Source organism: Psittacula echo (genome assembly GCF_963264785.1).
Source record: "Psittacula echo genome assembly, chromosome: 5".
NCBI lineage: Eukaryota > Metazoa > Chordata > Aves > Psittaciformes > Psittacidae > Psittacula > Psittacula echo.
Window position 1 is genome coordinate 40,635,863 of NC_137739.1, and position 22,140 is coordinate 40,658,002.

At 46.2% G+C, this 22,140-nt stretch overlaps 1 protein-coding gene across 3 annotated transcripts in view; it reads left to right on the plus strand.

The window, feature by feature from the left end:
* Positions 1-22,140, plus strand: part of ACTN1 (actinin alpha 1) — a 96,314-nt gene that overhangs the window by 57,747 nt on the left and 16,427 nt on the right. For all 3 annotated transcript variants that reach the window (XM_080619956.1, XM_080619954.1, XM_080619955.1), the window contains exons 7-14: positions 4,160-4,241; positions 5,866-5,951; positions 12,632-12,724; positions 17,101-17,331; positions 17,850-17,997; positions 18,570-18,720; positions 21,180-21,288; positions 21,771-21,911. In XM_080619956.1, the coding sequence (XP_080476082.1) occupies positions 4,160-4,241; positions 5,866-5,951; positions 12,632-12,724; positions 17,101-17,331; positions 17,850-17,997; positions 18,570-18,720; positions 21,180-21,288; positions 21,771-21,911 (1,041 nt within the window). The remainder of the gene's footprint in view (positions 1-4,159; positions 4,242-5,865; positions 5,952-12,631; positions 12,725-17,100; positions 17,332-17,849; positions 17,998-18,569; positions 18,721-21,179; positions 21,289-21,770; positions 21,912-22,140) is intronic.

Sequence of the window (22,140 nt, forward strand, 5' to 3'; positions counted from 1 at the left end):
TGGGCTCATGAACCATTGTGCAAATAGCATGTAAAGCAGTTAATCAGATTATCTGCATCCTTGAAGCAATGAATTGTACAATGCCTGATCTGCTTTTCAGTAACCTTTTAGATCTTTACTGTCTTGCAGAGCAGTCAATTATATTATCTGATCAGTTTTAGTGTCTGCAGTCAGCACAAGATGGATATGCCTTTCAAAGGTAGCCAGTGTAGCATGTCTTCTTCCCAAAAATTAGCAACTTCTTTCATCAGCATGGTTTTGTATTGAGTTTATGTTCCTAGGTATTTTTCCTAGTCTGGCTGTATTAGTGGAGCAAGTACAATTCTTTTCTGCCTACATGCATTGTCTAGCTGAAGTTGCTTGTACAGTCCAGGCCCCAGAATAAAAGGTGCAAGTCTATCAGCTTGGTATTAGTGATTCCCTGACACCACAGCCACTTATTTGTTTAGATGGTTTCTATTCACTGCAGGTCTGCCTGCTATTGTTCAGCTCACTGTAGACAAGAGCTCAAGATTAGGTCATAGTCTGCGTGGGAGGGATATGCAGAAGATGGGGTTTCCCTTTCTCCTTTTACCCCTGACTGTAGCTCAACTGTGAGCCACATCTAAGATCTTTTTATCAAGTACAATGGTTGACTGATGACTGAGATGCCCCCTCATATACCGCAATCCATATAGAAACATGGTCTGTGTCCTGCCATGTTGGGTGCATTTATTACAGATATTCCTGAAAAGATGAATTTTGGATTTCTTTCCTAGTGTCTTCAGCTCTGGCAGATATAGTAAGTGCTTGCTCTCTTGACTTTCCTCCCCCTCCATCTCCTTTCCTGATTCCTAGTTAATAGAAGGTATTTTTTTATGTCACAGTGCAATAATTACCATGGCAACCATGTGTGCTGCTAGGATTTGGAAATAGCTGGAGGAGTAGAGAAGAAGATTCCCCATGTGAGTTAGGGTTGTGGTGAAAGAGGAGGAGCCACAGCAGTCTTTATTCAGCAAAAGTGGAGAACGTGACTGATGGGCATCTGCTGAGGGCAGGTTTGCTCTCTGCCACCATTAAAAAATGTAATTCCTCCATGGATAGCTTTCCTTGCAGTTGGCCCAGTGGAGCATGGCAAGTTACTGCTTCTTATGTCTCTGCTGGTTCTATGTTCATATGAGCAGAGGGGGAACCAAGGCACCTCTGCAGAATCTGATCAGGGTCAGCACTCTTTTGGAATGTGTGTTTTAGCCTTGGAAGGAATCAGGGCACAGGTGACTTGGCATTTGTTTGCTTTGCAGCCTTTGGGTTCCTAAAGCATGCCTGCAGCCATGGTGCTGCAGTGCAGCACTGCGAGACTTATAGCTGCCAGACCAGTCTCTACTATTTTATCCCTTGTGGGAATTAACTGGAACTGGTGACTTGAAATAATGATTAGCTGGTGTAAGATGGGATGGAACTGAGAGTGATGGAGTTCAGAGGAATTTCACAGGGCTCAAGAAGCTGTTGTTATTTTGGACAAGCCCCCAGGGAAACCCCATCTCTTACACAAAGAAGCATCACTTTTGTGATGAGCAGTTCCACTGCCCATGAGGGGTGAAGGGTGTGTTCCCACAGGGAACAGGTTCGGGTTTAGCTCTCTGCTCATCTCTGAGGTAGCTTGTTTTTAGTAGCACTGTGTTTAGCTTCATTCCCCAGGAGACTGTGTGATCACATATCTGTCTTACATATGAAGTGGAAGTCTGCTGGCTTCATCTAGATGAGTCTCCAGTTTCCCGCATGTTAAGACTTCCAGCCCTTCCTTTGGGAGTGCCCAAGCCCAGTAAGTTTTCCCATCAGGAAACCTCTCCCACTTTGCAGCTTAAAATTTCTTTTTAACCTTTGGCAACATTGCTCCTGGTGTTACTTGCAAACTGATAGGAAAGCTATCTGCAGTGAGTTTGCTCCTCCCTTTCCTCCAGGAGAGGCTGACAGATTGTCAGGCAGCCCATTCAGATGGGTCTGTGCTCAGGAAGGGTCTGTGTTACTGACCACTCTGCCAGGGCATTAGCAATGCCATGGTGTTCGTGGTCAGCATAGGTTGAAATTTGGTATGCAGTGGTGACGTAGAAAGTGGCACATGCGCTAGGGGGAGGACTGGCAAGGGAGCTGCCACATCTCATTTCTGAATGCTTCTACACTTGAGGGGAAGAAGGTGCACTTTCCTTCCTAAAGGGAGCTACGTCCCTGTCTACGCATAGTGAGCAAAATATGTTATATACCAGCTAGTCTCACCTCCTCAGATAAGGCTTTTGGTTACACTTTGGATTCATAGAGGTTTCTCACAGCAGGCAAAGGAGACAAGTCAGCTGAAGCTGAAATGGTATCAGCCTCCATTTCCATGGCATAAGGTGGTTCCTTGTGCTGGAGGATAATAAAAATCCCCTGCCTGCATTGCTGCTAAGCTCTGAAGAGGTGCATATAGATATATCTGATGTAGTTAGCACCGAAAGAGTATTATATAGGAATAAAGTACTATTTGACATTGAAATGGGGATCTGTTACCATCTGTGACAGCTGCTGGTTTCATCACAGTGTGCCAATGCAGCATTTCCTTGCTTAATATTGACTTGTCCCAGTGGACTGAATATGGATCACTGGTCATGACTGTTCTGATGGCATCTGCATGTGATTTACTTTGGTAGGTGAAATATTAATGACTACTAGGTACATTCAGCCAAAAGAATATGATGCTAATATGTGATGTCAACATAATACATCCATTAATTCCTAGGGAAATGCTGCAGGAAATTACTTTTCAGAATAGCTCAGTTTCCTAGTTTCATGAAGGCTGTAATCCAAGGGCTACATAATGACCAGTGCTATAAAGGAACTCTTCTGCATGCCCATACCCTGTCTACCCAAGCCTGCCTAGCTTCATCTTTCATGCTGAGTAGGTTCAAAGGAAACTGCATGTTGATTAGAGTTCAGGAACAGCTTAATCTTCCAAGTCAATGCAATAAGCAAAAGCACATGACCTCAAACAGAAAAGAAACAGAACATGGATGCCACTCTAGAAAGGAGGGGAAATAATTATACTCATTATTTCCTAATTTTTAAGGTGGGTCTCAGTGTGAGTGGCACAAGTGACAGTATGGAGTGGCACCCCAATCCTTCCTGTCTCCCAAAAGACATTTAGCAAACAACGTGACTAAACACTAGCAGTTTATTCACAACCTTTCCCCAGCATAAGCCACTTGTCTCAACAGCAGAAATTGATAGTGCATATGTCATTTGTCATCCATGAAGTGGGTATACAGGAATACAGGAATCAGGCTTGTATGAGGGTCTCATACTGGTTGGTAGGTGTCTTGCTGCTGATCATTACGCTTGAATGCTGGAAGCAATTTGCAGAGGTCTTTCATTTCCAGTGACATCTGCGTTTCATATTCTCTTGTATGGCTCTTTAAAATCTAGTTACCTTTATGATGTGACTCATGATGATAAGTCATATTTGACTTCAGATAGGATTTGATTATTGTGTATTAATGTCTGTATGTGAAGTGCATCCTGTCACAGCAGAAGGTTTATACAGAGAAGAATAGATATGTACTAAGGAAATGACAAGTCCTGTGCAGTGCCTAGGAGGAGAAGCAATGCTCAAGACAAAATGGGTACTTTTATATATATTTATTTTTTAGAGATTTATTAAAATATTTCTCTTCCTCCTACTCAACTGGTGTTCAACAAACTGTACGCTAGCTAAGGACAGCACCCACTGCAGATGTTGTTACTATTTTAGCATTGCTTAGATGTTCTAACAGATCCACTGCTCTGCAGTTCTTTACAATGGAAGTTGCAAACCTAATATAAGCATGACATGTAAATGTGAGATATGGCCGTTTACTATCAGTATGGCGTGAAACTTATTTTACTTTAAACTAGGTTCAAGACAAAATGTATTATTCCTTCTTGTTGCAAGTGCATAGATTATACATTAGTTATCGTATCATGAGTCTCCAGGCTCTGCTTTCAAAGGAAAGCTAATTGTTTCATTCTGCTACACGAGGATTCACACATAGTTTTGTCTGGACTGCACAGTTACCTGAACCAAACCAAGATCAATAGCTCTGTTTTGAGAGAAATGCTGTGTACTTTGTTACAAGTTGATGCTGATACTCTGGCTCTGTTTCTTTCCCAGGATGATCCTCTCACTAATCTAAACACAGCTTTTGATGTGGCTGAGAAATATCTGGATATTCCCAAGATGCTGGATGCAGAAGGTAAAGTAAAACTCAGTGCGTTTTAAGTTGCTTTTTCCTCAAGAAATTTCCCACTTCTTCTAGGTGGACATGTGCTGTACAAGAATTCAGTAACCTCCAAATGCTGCCTCCATCACCACATAGTAAATGTATAGGGAAGAAGTTAAAATGGAACAATGAATCACATGTTCGGCTCTCCTCTTCTTTCTGTGCCACCCAGCCTTCTGGGTCTGGTGTGGAGATCTTAACCTGGGGTTAGAACACTAGGCAGAGATGGGTAACGTCTGGCTATGTCCACTGCTGACGGAAGTGTTCCCTTTCAGGAATCAGGCTTAATACTGAATTAAAATATGGTGTAGGACTGTGTTCTGTTTGCTCCAGAATTATTTATTCCTGAGCTCTTTCTGACATTGCTGGCAATCTTCCTTCTGGGGGCATGACAGTAGTATAAGCTGCTGCTTCTTGACTATTCAGAAGTGTTGGGCATGAAGACCCTTCTCAGACTGAGTCTGGAGCCCAAGGCAGAGATCCATGTTGTTCAAAGGTGCTTTTGCTACTGACAGTGCTTCTCTGAGGCCACTGGGACAGCAAGGATTACTTTTCAGAGCCTTGTCAGGACCAGCTTGGCAATAGACTTTGAAGACTGTAACTCTGGAATACAAACAACTGCCTGAAATCGTTGGCTGTTTGCCTGAAGCCAGCTGTTTTCAATGGTAGAAGCTGTATTTCAGGCTTTGGTTTGGACAACAGAAGCAGTTAAAGGCTTTTGTTAAATAAGGAAGTGAGGGGAACAAGGGGGAAAGGTGGAGACAGGACAGCTGAAAGCAGTGAACCTGTTTTGGGGGAACCAGGATGTTCATGTTCCTAGGTAATATTTGCCATCCACAGGGATGAGTCTTGCTTTCCCTGCCTTCATCATGCTGAGGTCACAAAAAAATCATGAGGTTTCTGGAGTAGATTCAAATGCTTCCTGCCATTCTGTAGGAAATAAAGCCACCTCCAAATAAGCGGATCTAGCTTCAGATCTCATCAAAGCTAGCAGTGATGAAGAGGGCCCATTGCAGATGCTCCCATTGCTTTTTCCTGATCATTCTCCTCCCTCATGGAGTAGAGTTAATGTGCATTCCTCCACACCATCAATTCTGATCTCTGGAGATGTTGAGTTTCCCTTGAAACTAATGAAAGGGCCTTTTGGAATTCAAGCCATCATTGTGTGGAAATGGAGGATGAGGTCATGGAAAGGAAGGCAGAAAGGATCTTTCCTGAAGAATTGCGTGGAGGAATTGCAGTATAATACATCTATGAAAGCCATGTCAACCTGCTACCAGTATGGATTGACTCAACCCTCCATTCACAGTAATGTTCTCAGGATGGGGAAGTGCTGTGACATGAGACATGCTGACATATGGCTGCATTAGCCTGGCCAGTCCATGGAAGCAATTTTGTCATGAGGGAGGGAACCAGGAAGATGATCCTGGCTTCTGAGAGAGACACATCTTCAAGGGAATGCTGGGAAGTCCCATGGAATTGCTGTGACAAGCATATACCCCAGCAGGCCTCCTGGACAGTTGTGGTTCTCCCTCTCTCTCCTTTGCTTTCCTCCCATCAGTTGATTATGCTCTTAACGTGAGGTTTTTTTTGACAGACATTGTTGGAACTGCCCGTCCTGACGAGAAAGCCATCATGACCTATGTTTCTAGCTTCTACCACGCCTTCTCAGGAGCCCAGAAGGTATCGCAGGATCCCAAGCTCCCTCCACAGAGCACACCTGGTGCCGTTGCTAATGTCCAAACCTTTTTTTCTTTCTCTCTCTCCTCTCTAGCTACGGGCATCTTTATTATTATGTTCTTGGTAGAGTTGGCTGTTGGTTCAAAGTGGTGCCCCAGACATAATACATGGGGCAAGGGAGCCAGGAGTCCATGTAGTCAGTGGTACTTCCAGTGGCATTTACATATGCCTGCACCTTGGCACACAAGGGATTAGGGAGCTCTGCCTTCTCCAAACTGCTGCCCTGACAGCTGAGGACCTGCACCCTCGGGTTCCTGGGAAGTCTCAGCTAAGACGCTTGGTCTTACAAAGGTGGAGGCCACCACATAGGTGCTCTGCTCAGCAGGACACTGCAGCCTGCTCTCACTGGAAACAATGCTGATACCTATTCTTTTTCAAAGATAGGGAAGCAGAGCTGACTTAGTGGCTTTATGAAGGGTTCAATGAATGCTCAAAGCTTTATCTTTTACCTTACATATGCTGCAGGTTTCCTCACCCTTGCTTCAAGGCTTGGACCTGCTGCTTTCTCAAGTTGAGCCACAAATTCAGCCCCAGTCACCTGGGGCTTACAAAGTATGTCTAACAAGTACATCCATGATGATTTGGCAAACAGTGCATTGCTTATCATGACTGAGAATGCCTGGTTTTGTTCATTTGAGTTTTTAATTCTTTTTTCTCACTCACCATGCTGGAAATCGGGCAGTTGAGTCCTTGCTGTGTCTGGCTTAGCCATTTTCCTGTTGGTAATGGAGTCATGTAAGGAAAACATTGTAAACATCTCTCTCTCCAAACCCAAGCAGCCGCTTGTACTCCAGTGCTGTAGGAACAGGTGGTGCGTGTTGCAGAAGAGCAGATACTGTGTAGGAAGCACACTGTGTAGGAAGGCTCTGATCTCTGGCTCTTTAGCATACAGAAAGGCCTTGAGCACAGGCGTTCAAAACTCCAAACAGCCCATTTGCATCCTTGGGCCAGGCCCTCAGGGTGCAGCTGTGCAGGTACAGAGCCTGGACTCGGGGGGTGGGCGGGAGGGGTGCCGCTTTGAGCCACAAGCCAACGCTGCTAGCCACCTTCTGATCCGAATTCCCAGCTCTCCGCATGGAAATCTGTTTGGCCTGTCCTGCAATGCATGATGGGAAGTTTTCTCCCCTCTCTCACGCCACCCATGATTGTTTTGTTTTATCCTATGTGCTGCTTCTTACTTTATCCTTTCAACCTCTTTTCCTTCTCTGCACAGATATTATAGGCACGCTAAGGCCGGATGAGAAGGCCATAATGACCTATGTCTCATGTTACTACCACGCCTTCTCAGGGGCGCAGAAGGTGAGACTTTACCACTAACAACTCCCTCCCCTCTCCCTGCCCTGCCCACCACTCCTCTCCACCGAGGAATGGACCAGAGCCCCCATCCGCCCCAGGGCATTTGCAGGGAAGCCCAGTGCATCTAGTGATGTGCTTGGATGTGCCATCTGTAATCTTGCTGGAGAAGTGATGTAAACGTCCTTCCAACAGACTTGAGCTGCTCCTTCCTTCCAGTTCCACACCCCAGCAGTGGAGAAAACATTTGGTAAATCTGGCATCGAAAGATGAATGAATACCTGCTCTGACAGTCAGTACCATTTCACTGACTAGTGGGCCCTCCTGGCCAGGCAATGCACCTCCAGTATTACCACAATCAGATCAGCCTACTCCAGGAAATCAGCCTGTCCTCCTTGAGCTGCCAGCCTGCCTTCGACATTCAGCCCCCACTACATCAGTGGTCTTTTCCTAGGCTGAATCATCCGTGAGCTGGTCACATAGCACTTTTGTGCTCCAGCCACAAAATCTATTCCTACCAGGCTTGAGCTTTCCCGAATCCACACACTTCTCCATTCCTTGCTTCTCACTGGTGTCCTGGGTTCAGCAGTAGCAGCCATTTTTCTCCTTCTTTAGCAGATGGTGCTGGACACCTGGTAATTCCCTTCTGTTTCCCAAACTCCCTATATGTTTTATTTCTCTTTCCTCTGCTTTGCCCATTCCCATAACTTCAGTCCTTCCTCTGCTTCCTCTTGACTCCAAAGTCTCTTTGCCTGGCATCAGGACATTTGTCCTCAGAGGAACCAAACAGTCACAGTTCGCCTTTGGGCAAACTTCCTTCAAAACAGCAATTACCCTGCAATCCAATGGTTCATCTTTTCCTCCCATACCATAGCCTGGCTGGGCTGCAGCCTTTCCATAAGATCACTGCTAATTTCAGGTTGTAGGCTTTGGAATAATAAAATCCGAAGTTCAAGACTTCATTCTTCAAGTTATGAACAGATGTAAAATCTCCCTGTTCCCCCAGCTACAACTTGTTTTTCTCACTAGGCCTTTTCTATCTGAGAGGCAGTCCATGTGTTGCCCAGCTTGAGAGCTAACTTGACTTCAGGAAGAGTCCATCTCTCTTGTACAAAACTGTGCTGATGGTTGCAGCCTTGAAGAAGATACTGTGCTGATGCAGCTTTCAGAGGGCAAATGCAGGCAAGAGGTTCCAGGGAGCAGCTCTTTAGCTCAAGCTTTTTGTTCTCTGCCCTGTTCCATATAAATTACATGATACTGTCTTGTTTCCAAGGAACTGGGAACGTGTTCCACAGCAGTGCAGTAGACTTGCCTGTTTGGCATCGTTTGTGCAGTCATGGCTTTTCCACTAGGATCCTGCTTTGTGAATAGTTTGAAACCCTTCAGACCAGGCTGCAAGCTCCAGCCAGCCGATACTTGCTCAGGAAGACTGTAGTCTCAGAACTCATGCCAGCCTGGTGATAAGATCTGCTGTTTGCCAGGTGCCCCTGAGGGACTGCTCTATGCTGTCTGCTTAATCTGAAGAGCTCCAGATTGAGGAAATGGCAAACTCCAGTACAAGGAGAGATGTGGCCTGCTGCAGGAACAGCCCTCGCCAATCCCTTCCTCTTCTCTCTGTGCCCATTCCACGATTTGGAAACCTGCTTAGCAGGTCACAAATTTTCATCAGCAGTTTAGGTCGATGCTAGGTTTCCTGGAATAACTGAAAACAACCTTTTACTGCCTCAGGACCTGAACCAAGTAGCTGGGGCAAGAACTGGAGATGGAGCTTCTTTGTCATGGAAGCTTCAATCCCATGTAATCTAACTGACTTACAGGGAAGATTAAAGATTTAATAGTTTATTCATTTTTTAGCAGTCCTGATGGGTCAGCAACTCAACTGTGTGCTGGCAGGAGGGGCACAGCTCCTTTTTGGAGCTGCCCTGGCCATATGTTAGCCAGCCGCTGAGTGACACTGACTCAAACACCCAGGCACACGCAGTGATTACTGAGTACAAGTGCCAGTCAGATTATAATGTGTTGCTTCCTCATGCATGGTTAGGTGACTTACTCTGATATCGCTCCATTTTTCATTCAGATTTTTCATTACTGCCACCAGTCCTGAAGGGGAAGTCCCATGAGCTGCTTTCTGCTTCTTTCACTCTCTTATACTGAGCCTTTGAAGGTACAGGGTCCCCAGCCTGACATGTGTGTGTAGATCGCTGCTTTTTCTTTATGCCATTTTTATATATATATTTGTAGGTATACTTGCTTTGGTTGGTTTGCTTGTTTTCTAACCGCTTCTAACTTTCACACTAAATGCATGAAACTACTGGTTGGCTTGATATTTTGTAAACTTTGATTTCTGGGTTGAAAATTTCTAACTAATGTTTTACCATTTTATTAAGAGATTGTGTTTGGCATACAGTGTTCTGGAGTATAGCCTCCTGAGGCTAGAGGACAACAACTGGCTGGCATCTTCCTACGCAGCACACTGGGAATGCCTTTCTGTATGATCCTTCTCATCAAACAGACCTAAATCCATAAGCCAGAGAGATAGCTTACTCCACTTCCATCCTAAGCAGTCCAAGTCAGGCTTGAGAAGTGCAGAAAAGACAAAAGGCAGAGAAATTACCATTACTTTGGCTATTCAGCTTTCCATTTTGAGTTCAACAAACAGCACATGTGTATCACAGAGCATTGTGGTAGTGAGCAGAATGCCCTGGGCTTGCCCTCCTCTCAGTCTCAGTGCAAGCCGTATAATGTGCCAGCATAATGCTGCACTGAAGCTGATCAGCTCACACAGGTTCCCTGAGAACACAGGTATGCAGCTTCCAAACCCTAAGATGGTGCATCTTCTCAGTGCTCTCCATGCCTTGTGGGCAGCCTGGCTTTTTTGGAGCCAGCATGAGCATCCTAAATGCATTGTTGCCTTTAGCAGTGTGGGGAAGCCAAAATGACTTTTTCCACTCCACTAATGAAGGCGTGGGGGAGCTGCCTTGGCTCATGTAAACATCTTCAGAGTGCCGTTCTTTTACCTTAAAAGTGTTTCACTGAGGTTGCCATCACCACAGATCAGCTCATTAGCAGCAGTGTAGGAGGTATTTGTGGAGCTTACCTTGAAACCACAGGGATCCTTTTGTCCTACCTTCCTCAGACCAAGTCAGTGTAACATGTTGCTCATGACATTAGTGATGATAGCAGCCACAGAGCTTTTTCTGCTGCTGCAGCAGCAGCATATTTGCATAGAGCAGTCTGGAGTAGACAAGAACTGTTAGGAAGCAAGTACTGGTAGGGAGAGAAAGCCTCTACACTTCAGCCATTAGGTTAATACAAATAATGTCATAATGCTGACAGAGGCTTTTGTGTTTGGACAGATGTTCAACACGCATATATGCACACACACACTTAACTTGGGCAGCGGGAGGAAATCTGTTGTTGTATACATGTAAATATGCCTCTGTGAAATGGGGTCCCTTCTGCACAGCTGGCAGCAGTGAGCTCCTGGGGTGTAAAAAGAAGAAAGTTAAGGGTGTGCAGGGAGCTCCTCTCCTGGGACAACTGAAATAAACATTTGGCACTGTCAGTTCTCTCCAGTCACTAAACACATCATGGTGGGGCTCTGGCAATGTCTTTTTGACATACTATTTGGTCCCATATCTATAAAGTTTTCTCTGGATATCAAAAAGTGCTCCATTAAAGTACAAACTGTGGTTAAGAACAGAACAAAGTACAAGCTTTCTTAAATGTAAGCATTGTTTGCATTTTTTTTTTTAAGTGAAATTGCTCTTTCTCCTGTACAGATCCCTCTGATGTGTTTTAAATTAGTTAATACCTGTGCATCTGCTAGCTGGCCCACTTTAGTGAAGGGACAGATGACTGAATATATGTTCTTACAGCTTCTTACAAATGAATAAGATTGCCAGATCCCCTAGGACCTTAGCAATCCATACATCACTGTATAGCCTATGACTTTATTGCTATTCTTGCTGCCTTGCATCAGCTGCGAAAATTAGAGGATTTTTCTCAAATGGCCTTGAGATTGAATAAGCAGATAATAAAAGGCCTTTTAAAAATAGAAAAAGGTTGAAAATTGCCAGCTATAAGCTCAGCAAAACTTCTTTTGGCATCAGTCCCATATGTAGTTTAAAGGCAGGACACAACATTCACAACTGGTGTGTTGTAGTGTTGGCATGTACCCTCTCCTCTTCATTTCCACTTAGCATCTGTAAGAAGGATTACTCCATAGGGGCCCTGTGGGTAGCACTAGCACCTTCCCCAGGCACCAGCGCCATAGCTGTACTGTAGTAGGATGGTGTTGAGCAATGCCTTGACACCCATCACACGGACACATCCTCTGAGGATTTGTGGCATGGCACCCACCATGATAATGATAAAAGGAGCTGATATCCATAGATATATGCTGTACAAAGACCAGCCTGCTGTATGTTCCCCATGCCAAACAGATGCATGGCACTCGAGGGCAGAGCGTCTGCTCCTGAGTTCATAGCTCGGATTTTTCTGATCCTTACTTTGTTCCAAATTCATGTTTTAACGTGTTCAGCTCCCTGCAGAAAACAAGGCTTAGGTTCCACAATGGAACAAAAAACCAACAGGCTCTTTTTTAGTGAGACTTGTTTTGGAAGAGTAAGCAGAAAGATTACACAGAAAGAGGAAAAGAAAATCCTCTTCTCAGCTGGATCATGAGACCTTGAATATGTTGTAGGTGTCATGCAGCAAGATGCTGGAGGAGGTAGCCCTGTAATGAGTGCCAGAAATAAAGGGAAAGCTGGAAGACAAGCTGGGCAGAATTTAAGGTTCAGAGCAGCATCTGCCACTGCGTCTTCCATCAGAATTATGACACTTCCAAAGTCCAGTCTATGGATTAACTCTGTTTAGGTAGTTCTTTTGTGGGGTAAAAACATGTAGAAAATCTCACCAGCCTGACACCACTCTGTTACTGGCGTTGCAGCTCTGAATGCTGTGGAGGGAGTGGCAGAAACCCCCTATCTTTGTAAAGAGGCAGCCAGGTTCCTTCTGGTAAGCTCTCTCCTAGAAGCAGCTTCAGAAAAGGCATAGAAATACGGCTGTTCTATAACACACAGGGTGGGCTCAGAAGAGCTGAGAATCTCTGAAGGAATGTATTCACCTGAGAAGGGAAAGATAAATCAGGCCAGATGGAAAGCAAAGCGATCAGGACAGATGTTTTGAAGCATGGACAGGTTGCTAGAGCCAAGGGTAGGAGACTTTACCCACAGGTATGTAGCAGGAAGCTAAGCCACAAGCTTTGGTTTGGTTTATTTTATTTTTTTCACACCTTTCCCTTCTTCTGTTTTATTTCTCTTCACCAGGCGGAAACGGCAGCAAATCGTATCTGCAAGGTGCTGGCAGTCAACCAGGAAAACGAGCAGCTCATGGAAGACTACGAAAAACTGGCCAGTGATGTAGGTGCTGGTTTCTGGGTGGTGCTGTGTGGAAAGGAATTTCATTTAACCCTGATAACTAATCCTGGGGAATGCTACTGGCTGGTGTTTCCCTGGAAAATTGTTTTCCTCCTCTTCTAGCTTGAGAAAAAGTAGAGATTGAACTTACCTTAAAGGCAAGGGCAGTCTACTTTAAAGAAGAAAGCTCCCATTGAGCAGCTCTGAGATTCTCATTTTATTAACAGCAGCCATAGAAATGCTAAAATTAAAGAAAAAAATCAAGCTGGTTTAACTTGCATTCCTCAGGACTATAAAACTTCATAACATCTTTCATGCAAATTGTATGCTAATACACTGCAGAAGTCAGAAACTGGATCAGCGAGAATGGAAGTTAGAGATAATTGAGGAAAGAAATGTGCATTTGCTGACAGTAGGAAAGAATCTGTGTAAGTTACAAGCTGGAGGCTGCTTTGGTTAACTGAGAAAGACGGCTGACAGTCTGACAGCCATGGAGCTACAGAAATGACCAACCATGGACTGGACTATATTTATGGAAAGTAAGTAGGGAGAAGAAGATGGAGAACAGAAAGGCAAGCGTAGCCCATGAGCCTGGTTTCAGCCTGGTCTGAAAAGCATAGGACATTACTCCATTCACACTATAGACTGCTCATTGCATTAGCATTTTGCCAGCTTCCCATGTAGCTTTGCTAGGGAGGGCTATTCATATAGCAACACTGATTTCAAGGAAGCTAGAGTGGGAAAAGCACAACTGGAGGCAAGAACTTGATTTCTCTCGTCAGACTGTTCTGGAGATAAGAGTTACAGCATCCACAGTATCACAGTATCACAGTATGTTAGAGATTGGAAGGGACCTCAAAAGATCATCTAGTCCAATCCCCCTGCCGGAGCAGGAACACCTAGATGAGGTTACACAGGAATGTGTCCAGGCGGGTTTTGAATGTCTCCAGAGAAGGAGACTCCACAACCTCCCTGGGCAGCCTGTTCCAGTGTTCCGTCACCCTCACTGAGAAGAAGTTTCTTCTCAAGTTTAAGTGGAACCTCTTGTGTTCCAGTTTATACCCATTACCCCTTGTCCTATCATTGTTTGCCACTGAGAAGAGCCTGGCTCCATCCTCGTGACACTCCCCCTTTATATATTTATATACACTAATAAGGTCACCCCTCAGTCTCCTCTTCTCCAAACTATAGAGACCCAGCTCCCTCAGCCTTTCCTCATAAGGGAGATGCTCCACTCCCTTAATCATCTTTGTCGCCCTGCGCTGGACTCTCTCCAGCAGGTCCCTGTCCTTCTTGAACTGAGGGGCCCAGAACTGGACACAATATTCCAGGTGCGGTCTCACCAGGGCAGAGTAGAGGGGAAGGAGGACCTCTCTCGACCTACTGACCACCCCCCTTCTAATACACCCTAGGATGCCATTGGCCTTCTTGGCCACAAGGGCACAGTGTTGGCTCATGGTCATCCTGCCATCCACTAGGACCCCCAGGTCCCTCTCCCCTACATTACTCTCTAACAGGTCATTCCCCAACCTATACTGGAACCTGGGGTTGTTCCTGCCCAGATGCAGGACTCTACACTTTCCCTTGTTATATTTCATCAAGTTATTCCCTGCCCAACTCTCCAGCGTGTCCAGGTCTCGCTGGATGGCAGCACAGCCTTCTGGCGTGTCAGCCACTCCTCCCAGCTTAGTGTCATCAGCAAACTTGCTGACAGTACACTCAATTCCCTCATCTAAATCATTGATGAATATATTAAATAATACTGGTCCCAATACTGACCCTTGAGGCACTCCACTAGATACAGGCCTCCAACTAGACTCCGCCCCATAGACTACAACTCTCTGGCTTCTGTCCTTCAGCCAGTTTGCAGTCCACCTCACTACCTGATCATCCAGGCCACACTTCCTCAGTTTAGCTATGAGGATGCTGTGGGAGACTGTGTCAAATGCTTTGCTGAAGTCAAGGTAGACCACGTCCACCGCTCTGCCATCATCCATCCACAATGTTATTTCCTCATAAAAGGCTATGAGGTTGGTCAAGCATGACTTCCCCTTGGTAAAGCCATGTTGACTGCCCCTCATAACCCTCTTATCCTTGACATGCCTTAAGATGGCACCAAGGATAAGGTGTTCCATCACTTTCCCAGGGATGGAGGTGAGGCTGACCGGTCTATAGTTACCCGGGTCCTCCTTCTTGCCCTTTTTGAAGACTGGAGTGACATTTGCTTTCCTCCAGTCCTCAGGCACCTCTCCCGTTTCCCAAGAGTTGGTAAAGATGATGGAGAGTGGTCTAGCAATGACTTCCGCCAGTTCCCTCAGCACCCGCGGGTGCATCCCATCTGGACCCATGGATTTATGGATGTCCAGATTGCTCAACTGGTCCCTAAGCCATTCCTCGTCGACTAAGGCAAACCGCTCCAGTGACCTGACTTCATCTGAGGTCTCAGGAGTACAGGGCTCTTCAGGACTGCCTCCGGCAGAGTAGACAGAGACAAAGAAGGCATTCAGTAACTCTGCCATCTCTGTATCTTCTGTCACCAGGGCACCCATCCCGTTCACCAGTGGGCCAACCTTGCCTCTGGTGTTAGTTTTATCAGCTATGTATTTGAAAAAGCTCTTTCTGCTGTCCTTGACCCCTCTGGCCAGATTTAATTCTAAGGAGGCCTTAGCCATCCTAGCTGCCTTCCTACATCCTCTAGCAGCAGCCTTATATTCCTCCCGAGTGGCCAGCCCCTCCTTCCATGACCTGTAAACTCTGCTCTTCCACTTGAGCATACCCAGCAGTTCCTTATTTAGCCACGCAGGTCTCTTGGCCCTCTTCCTTGACTTCCTACGTGTCGGGATGCTCCGCTCTTGAGCTTGGAATAAGCAATTCTTGAATGTCAACCAACTATCTTGGGCCCCTTTACCTTCAAGCAGCCTTGCCCAAGGGATTTCCCCTAGCAATTGCTTGGAAAGGCCAAAGTTTGCCCTGCTAAAGTCCAGGGTTGCAATTCTACTTGCTATTCCACTGGTCCTACCACACAAGATCCTGAATTCCACCATCTCGTGGTCGCTGCAACCAAGACAGCCCTCAACCTTTACTGCTTCGACCAGACCCTCCTTGTTAGTGAGGATGAGATCCAGCAGCGCTCCTCTCCTGGTTGGCTCATCCACCATTTGGATGAGGAAGTTATCATCCATACACTGGAGGAACCTCCTGGACTGTGGCTGGGTTGCTGAGTAGTCCTTCCAGCAAACATCAGGGAAATTAAAATCCCCCACGACGACCACGGCCTGTGACTGTGAGGCTGCTCTCAGCTGCCTGTAGAAGGCCTCATCAACTTCCTCACCCTGATCTGGTGGCCTGTAACAGACACCCACAACAGTATCGCCCCTGCCAGCCTGCCCCTTAATTCTCACCCACAGACTCTCAACTCGCTCGTCCTCTGCCCCTGGACAGAGCTCAGTACATTACAGCTGCTCTCGCACATAAAGAGCAACCCCACCACCCCGCCTGGCTGGCCTGTCTTTCCTGAAAAGGACATAGCCCTCCATGACTATATTCCAGTCATGTGAGCTGTCCCACCACGTCTCTGTAATTGCCACCAGATCATAATCTCCTGACTTAACACAGGTCTCCAACTCCTCCTGCTTATTTCCCATGCTGCACGCATTGGTGTACAGGCATTTCAAGGAGGGAGCTGAGCTCACCAATTTCACCCTAGGATTATAGGAGGCCTCTCAGTCTTCATCAATTCTAGAGTGCTGCCCCACTGGGGCAAGCCCAGTTACAACCCCATCCCCCTTCGAATCTAGTTTAAAGCTCTCCAAATGAGCCCTGCTAATTCATGCCCCAGCATCCTTTTGCCTCTGTGAGTTAAACCTTTCCCACGTGCCATCATCTGGACTGGAGCCTTATAAAACCAGCTGTTATCAAAGAACCCAAAGCCCTGCCTAAAGCACCAGTCTCGTAGCCAATCGTTTACAGACTGAATTTTCCTATTCAGTCCCACATCATCACCCGAAGATGGAAGGAGTGAGGAGAAGATCACTTGAGCCCCAGACTCTTTCACCATCCGCCCCATCCTTCAGTTATTCAACAGTCCTGCAAAAATCTAAGGCTTTAGTGTAAGCTGAGGACATAGTTTGGTCCTGACTGTGCAAGTTATGCCTTAAGCATGTTGGGTTGGCAGTGCTGCAACAAGCAGTACTATTTAGTGTGGTAGGGAATGGGCTGCTCATTAGAAAAGCTGGCAAACTTTTCTTTACAAGCCCTGCTCATGGCAGAATCTTTCTGACAGCAAACATAAAACTAAATGGTCCCTAATGAGATCAAAGCAACACCTGTAGTTTAAACACAGTCTTCAGTTCAAGGCTTCTTGTCATTGCTCTTTCCAGCTGCTGGAGTGGATCCGTCGCACCATACCCTGGCTGGAGAACCGAGCCCCAGAGAACACCATGCAAGCCATGCAGCAGAAACTGGAGGACTTCCGGGACTACCGCCGCCTGCACAAGCCCCCCAAGGTCCAAGAGAAGTGCCAACTTGAGATCAACTTCAACACCTTGCAGACCAAGCTGCGGCTCAGCAACAGGCCAGCCTTCATGCCTTCAGAAGGGAAAATGGTCTCGGTGAGTGGGGGTAACCACTCATATATACCCCAGTCATGCTTAAAAATGGGAGTCCTTTTCTGCCTTTGGATGGGCAGAGCCTGCCCACCTTCAGGGTGAGCTACTCTACAGTAGGAACCCTGAAGAATACAGTTCAGTGAGACCAGAATGAGAGATGATTGAGCAATCATTGCTTCCCTGTTCTAAACCAGACTCTGAGGCCCTTCACAAGCCACATGCCTTTACGAGGAGATGTCTGGGTGTCTCTTACTCTTTCTGATTCATAAATGGTTGGGTTTTATTGAAGTTTCACATGTGTTTGGAGAGGGACTTCTGTGCAGACAGGTCCTGACACTGCTAGTCCTGTCTCTCAATTTGGCCTTTGTCTTCCTGGCCTGTCTGCACAACACTGTGATATTAAAAGCCCACACTCACTCCCTCCAACCAATTGGAGGTAGCTCACTGAGGCTAGTGCTGATGAATACCTTCTCCCTCCCAATCTTCTAACCTGCATTTTCTTCTCATGCCCCTGTCTCTAGGATATAAACAATGCCTGGGGTGGCCTAGAGCAGGCTGAGAAGGGCTATGAGGAGTGGCTGTTGAATGAAATCCGGAGGCTAGAGAGGCTGGATCACCTGGCAGAGAAGTTCCGGCAGAAGGCATCCATTCATGAGTCCTGGACAGACGGTAATGCCAACCAACGTGCTTCCTATTGCCTGACATAGTGCTGTACCTTATGTAGGGAGGAAGAGGTGGATTGTGCATGAGATTTTCTTCTTGAGAAGGCTAGGTTTATTTCTCTTTTTATTGGAAAATAATGTATGAAAATTGGCTTGATCTCTGTTCTCCTACACGATGCAGCCACATCAGCATTCACTAACTGTGGCAAAGTGGGAACTTTGAGTAGAAAAGAGCTACAGAGGAAAAGTTACTGTACAGTAATGCTACAGGTGGCCTTTACAGGATGAGCATAGCCCAGTTTGCACACACAGGGCTATGAGACAAGACCAGTATAAACTGTGGGAGCACTGACTTGAGCTACACTAGTGCCCTTCTCTGTTGTTAATGGCAAACTCACACGCCGTGGTTTTAAAGTGAGGATTGTGCATCTCTAGGCCAGCACAGGTGAGGGCAAGCCTTGGGCAGGGTGTCTGGAGTAAGGCAAATGCCCTTTTGAAGGGCTCCTGGGCCTGACTCGGTGGCAGGGAGCTGGCTTTAGGCCTGTTCTTTATTCTCCTGTCCTTTGGCTCCCTCCGCAGGTAAAGAAGCAATGCTGCAGCAGAAGGATTACGAAACTGCTACCCTCTCGGAGATAAAGGCCCTGCTGAAGAAACACGAGGCCTTTGAGAGCGACCTGGCCGCACACCAGGACCGCGTGGAACAGATTGCTGCTATTGCACAAGAGCTCAAGTACGGCACCCTAGCGCACGTCCCATCCTTGGGGCCAGGGAGGCTTAATCAGCTTTGCCCTCTGCCCTCTGGAGAGCCATAAATCCATCCCCATGCAAAAATGTTGGGAAGTCACAGTGTTTCCAAACAGTATCTAGGATACTGCTCTCCAGTGTCCGGATGCACCAGAAGAGCAGGCCAGAAAATGGATGAGTCGTGGGTGCTGATGAGGGGGCGGCATAATTACATTCCCAAGCCAAGTTTCCATCCTCTTCCAGCTTGTTACGTTGCTGTGAACCCTTTCCTAAAGAGTCTGACCTGCCACTGGCGCCTGTTAGGTTTCAAAGTTATAGCACTGTCGTACTTTTCCAGGAACAGAAGGAAATAGCAGAGGATAGCAGGTTCTCAGCTTGTTCTCTTTTATCCAAAAAAATCCTCCTTATTCTAGCAGGAAAATATCTGCTGATGCTTGAGCCCATCACAGCCTCTGCTGCCACATCAGATCCTTTGCCCCAGGGATACTGGCCCATGTGCACTCTGATTGGCACTTGCTCCAGGGCATCCTGACAGCAGCTCAGCTCCCTCTCTGCTTCTCCCCAGCTTGGAAACCTTCACCTCCACTCCTCTTCCTGGGGTGAGGGCTGATGCAAGTTACCAGGAAAAATGAGGTCTCATCAAGGCAGGAGGTTGATGGCTAGGGGCAGCAGGCAGGTAAAGAGCTGGCCTCTGCAGCACAGGGAGAGAGACTCTGAAACCCTGCGTGTTTCTTGGCAAAAGCAGCCTGAACAACTTGGCTTTGACTGTGTTTCCTATTTTTTAAATATTTATATATCATACTGGCTTGTCTCAAGTTAGTGGCTGGGCCAAGGTCACTGCTCTTGTCTGAAGGACTGTTTTCCTCTAAAAAATCAAGATTATTGGATCAAGATCATTATCTCCTTTAACAACACAGATTTACAGAATTGCTCCCTTGTCCACTGGAGGATTGACCTTGAAACAGGAGGAGGGTTCAAGGCAATCCTCCATGTCAGTAAGATTAAAACCAAGGCTGGCTAGTCAGCAAGCATTAGCTGACCTGCCACTTCCAAAGCACATACTACATGCCAGCCAGAGTAGCTGCAGGTCTAAGAACAGCAGGGAAGGCTGGGCCCTAAGATGGGGGAGAGGTGATTTCTTCTAAAGTCTGAGAACAGCGAGCTCTGCCATCCTTCCGAAAGCCATCTTCCATCTCAGCAAAGAAGCCATGCCCTGAAAAAAACATAGCTGAGCTCTTTTTTCCCCCAGAGATAGACTGCCAAGGAGAGGGAGAGGGTGAGGGTCTGGAGGAAGCCACTGCAGCTGCCCATGCCAGGCATTTTTTGGGGCACAGCATGTTCCCCTGCCAGCAGTAGCGGTTCAGCATGGGTGCATTACAGGCCAGGCTTTCAGAAGCAGTTCTTTCATCTGCAGTGCTGGCTCTGCAGCAAAGTAGATCAAGGAACTGATCTGGATTTAAAACCCAGCAAAGAAGTTATTTTTAGCCCAAATCAGTTTCCTGACTAGTTTATCATAAGGCTCCACCAACAGTTGTGACCACATGCCTCAGGAGGGCAATACAATAGTGGGAAGAAACAGGGCTGGGGAAGGCAAGAGGAAACTGTCAAACCTGCAGCACTGCTTAGAGAAATGCTCATCAGATGGCCCATGGTCACTCAGTAGCTCAGTGAATTATTCTGCTTTCTCTTTGGATGCTGATACATCCCAGTTTGGCTGGTCTCCCTCTGCCTGCAGGTTTCTTCCTCTCTGACCATGAGCAAAATCAAGTGCATTAAACAATACAAGACCACAAGCTTCATTCACCTGTGCTCTTTCCTTAGTCATACTCTTACCAGCTGGCCTTCAGTGAGTGCCAGCCTATAGACATCTCAGCAAAGCAGTTCCTGTCAGGCATATAGGAGAGAAACCTACACTAATTCTGGATTGTCCTAAATAAATGAATGGCTTGTGTAATTTAGTTATTCCCTTGCTGCCTCTACTATACAACCCTCAGAACGATCTTAAGCATTTCTTTGCAGCCATAGTAAAATCTTTGCTGTCCGTTCTGATGTACAAAGTGCAAGTAGTTAGCCTGCATGATGTTCTTAAGCAGAATACAGGGGCATATTGGTCTGCTCATAATTTGCTTATTCCCAGCTTGAACAAGTCTGTACTCCCTTCCCCCAGTGCCAAGTTATTCCCACCAGGCAGTCAGCACCAGTGTTTGTTGAGCCCTTGGGTGGTGGTTGTTTTTCTTCCTGTTCCGTGCTGTTTGATGTATCATAACATACAAGTGTCTCCAAAACTAGATACTGCTGCCTTCCTGGCTCATTTTACTTGCAGAGACCAGGAGCTCTTTGTTTGAGTCTGTCCTCAAAGCTGATAAAGATTTCTAATGGGTTTCTCGTTCTTCTCCAAAAATTCTTTATTTGATCTTTTGTCCTTTTTTCCCCCACCCTTTATAGTGAGCTGGACTATTATGACTCTCCCAGTGTCAATGCCAGGTGCCAGAAGATCTGTGATCAGTGGGATAATCTGGGTGCCCTAACGCAGAAACGTAGAGAAGCCTTGGAGGTGAGACCTATTACAAATCGGACCTTTGGAATTACATGGGGAGGTTACTTCTGGGAAGCAAGCTGCAGTGGGCACAAGCAACCAATTTCAGTTCTTTTGTGCACTCCTAAAACATTCTTGACTGTAAACGAGGGCGACATTTCAGCATATTTAGCCTGCTTTTCCCTTTACAGCCCAATTATGCTGCCATTTGTTTCCTTGGGCTATTGATTTTTTCTACTTTTGTGGTTTGTGGTATTGTTCTGCTTGAACAGACTGTCCTTCTTCTGTTTTATTTCAAAGGACCTCAGATTTTTCCCTCAAAGGAAGAAATCCATCCTGTGCTTAATCTCTTAACAGTAGAGAGATTTGTACTGTAGCACTGACCTGGGAGCACCAAGGAGATCTGAAAGGAAGGAGCAGCTCAGACAATCCACGTTTCTCTGTGATCATTCTTCTGTAACCATCTTTCCTGATTTTCTTTCTTTTTTGTGCATGCCCAGAGGACAGAGAAGCTACTGGAAACGATTGACCAGTTGTACCTTGAATATGCCAAACGAGCTGCCCCTTTCAATAATTGGATGGAAGGGGCCATGGAGGACCTGCAGGACACGTTCATTGTTCACACCATTGAGGAGATCCAGGTACAGAGCAGTCATTTGCATCAGTTAAGGTTAGAAAGAGAGAAGTCAGAGGTCTCCTGAATTCCTAGCGGTGCCGAATTTCTAGGTCATATTTTGGTGCTTCTGCTCTAGTGAAAAATAAGAGTATGTTTCTCCTTGATTTCCTCCAAAATCCTGGATCTGAATAGGTATAAAGCATGCTCACACCATCGTATCTGGACGCAAAGAACTGAAAGTGGATTTTTTCAGT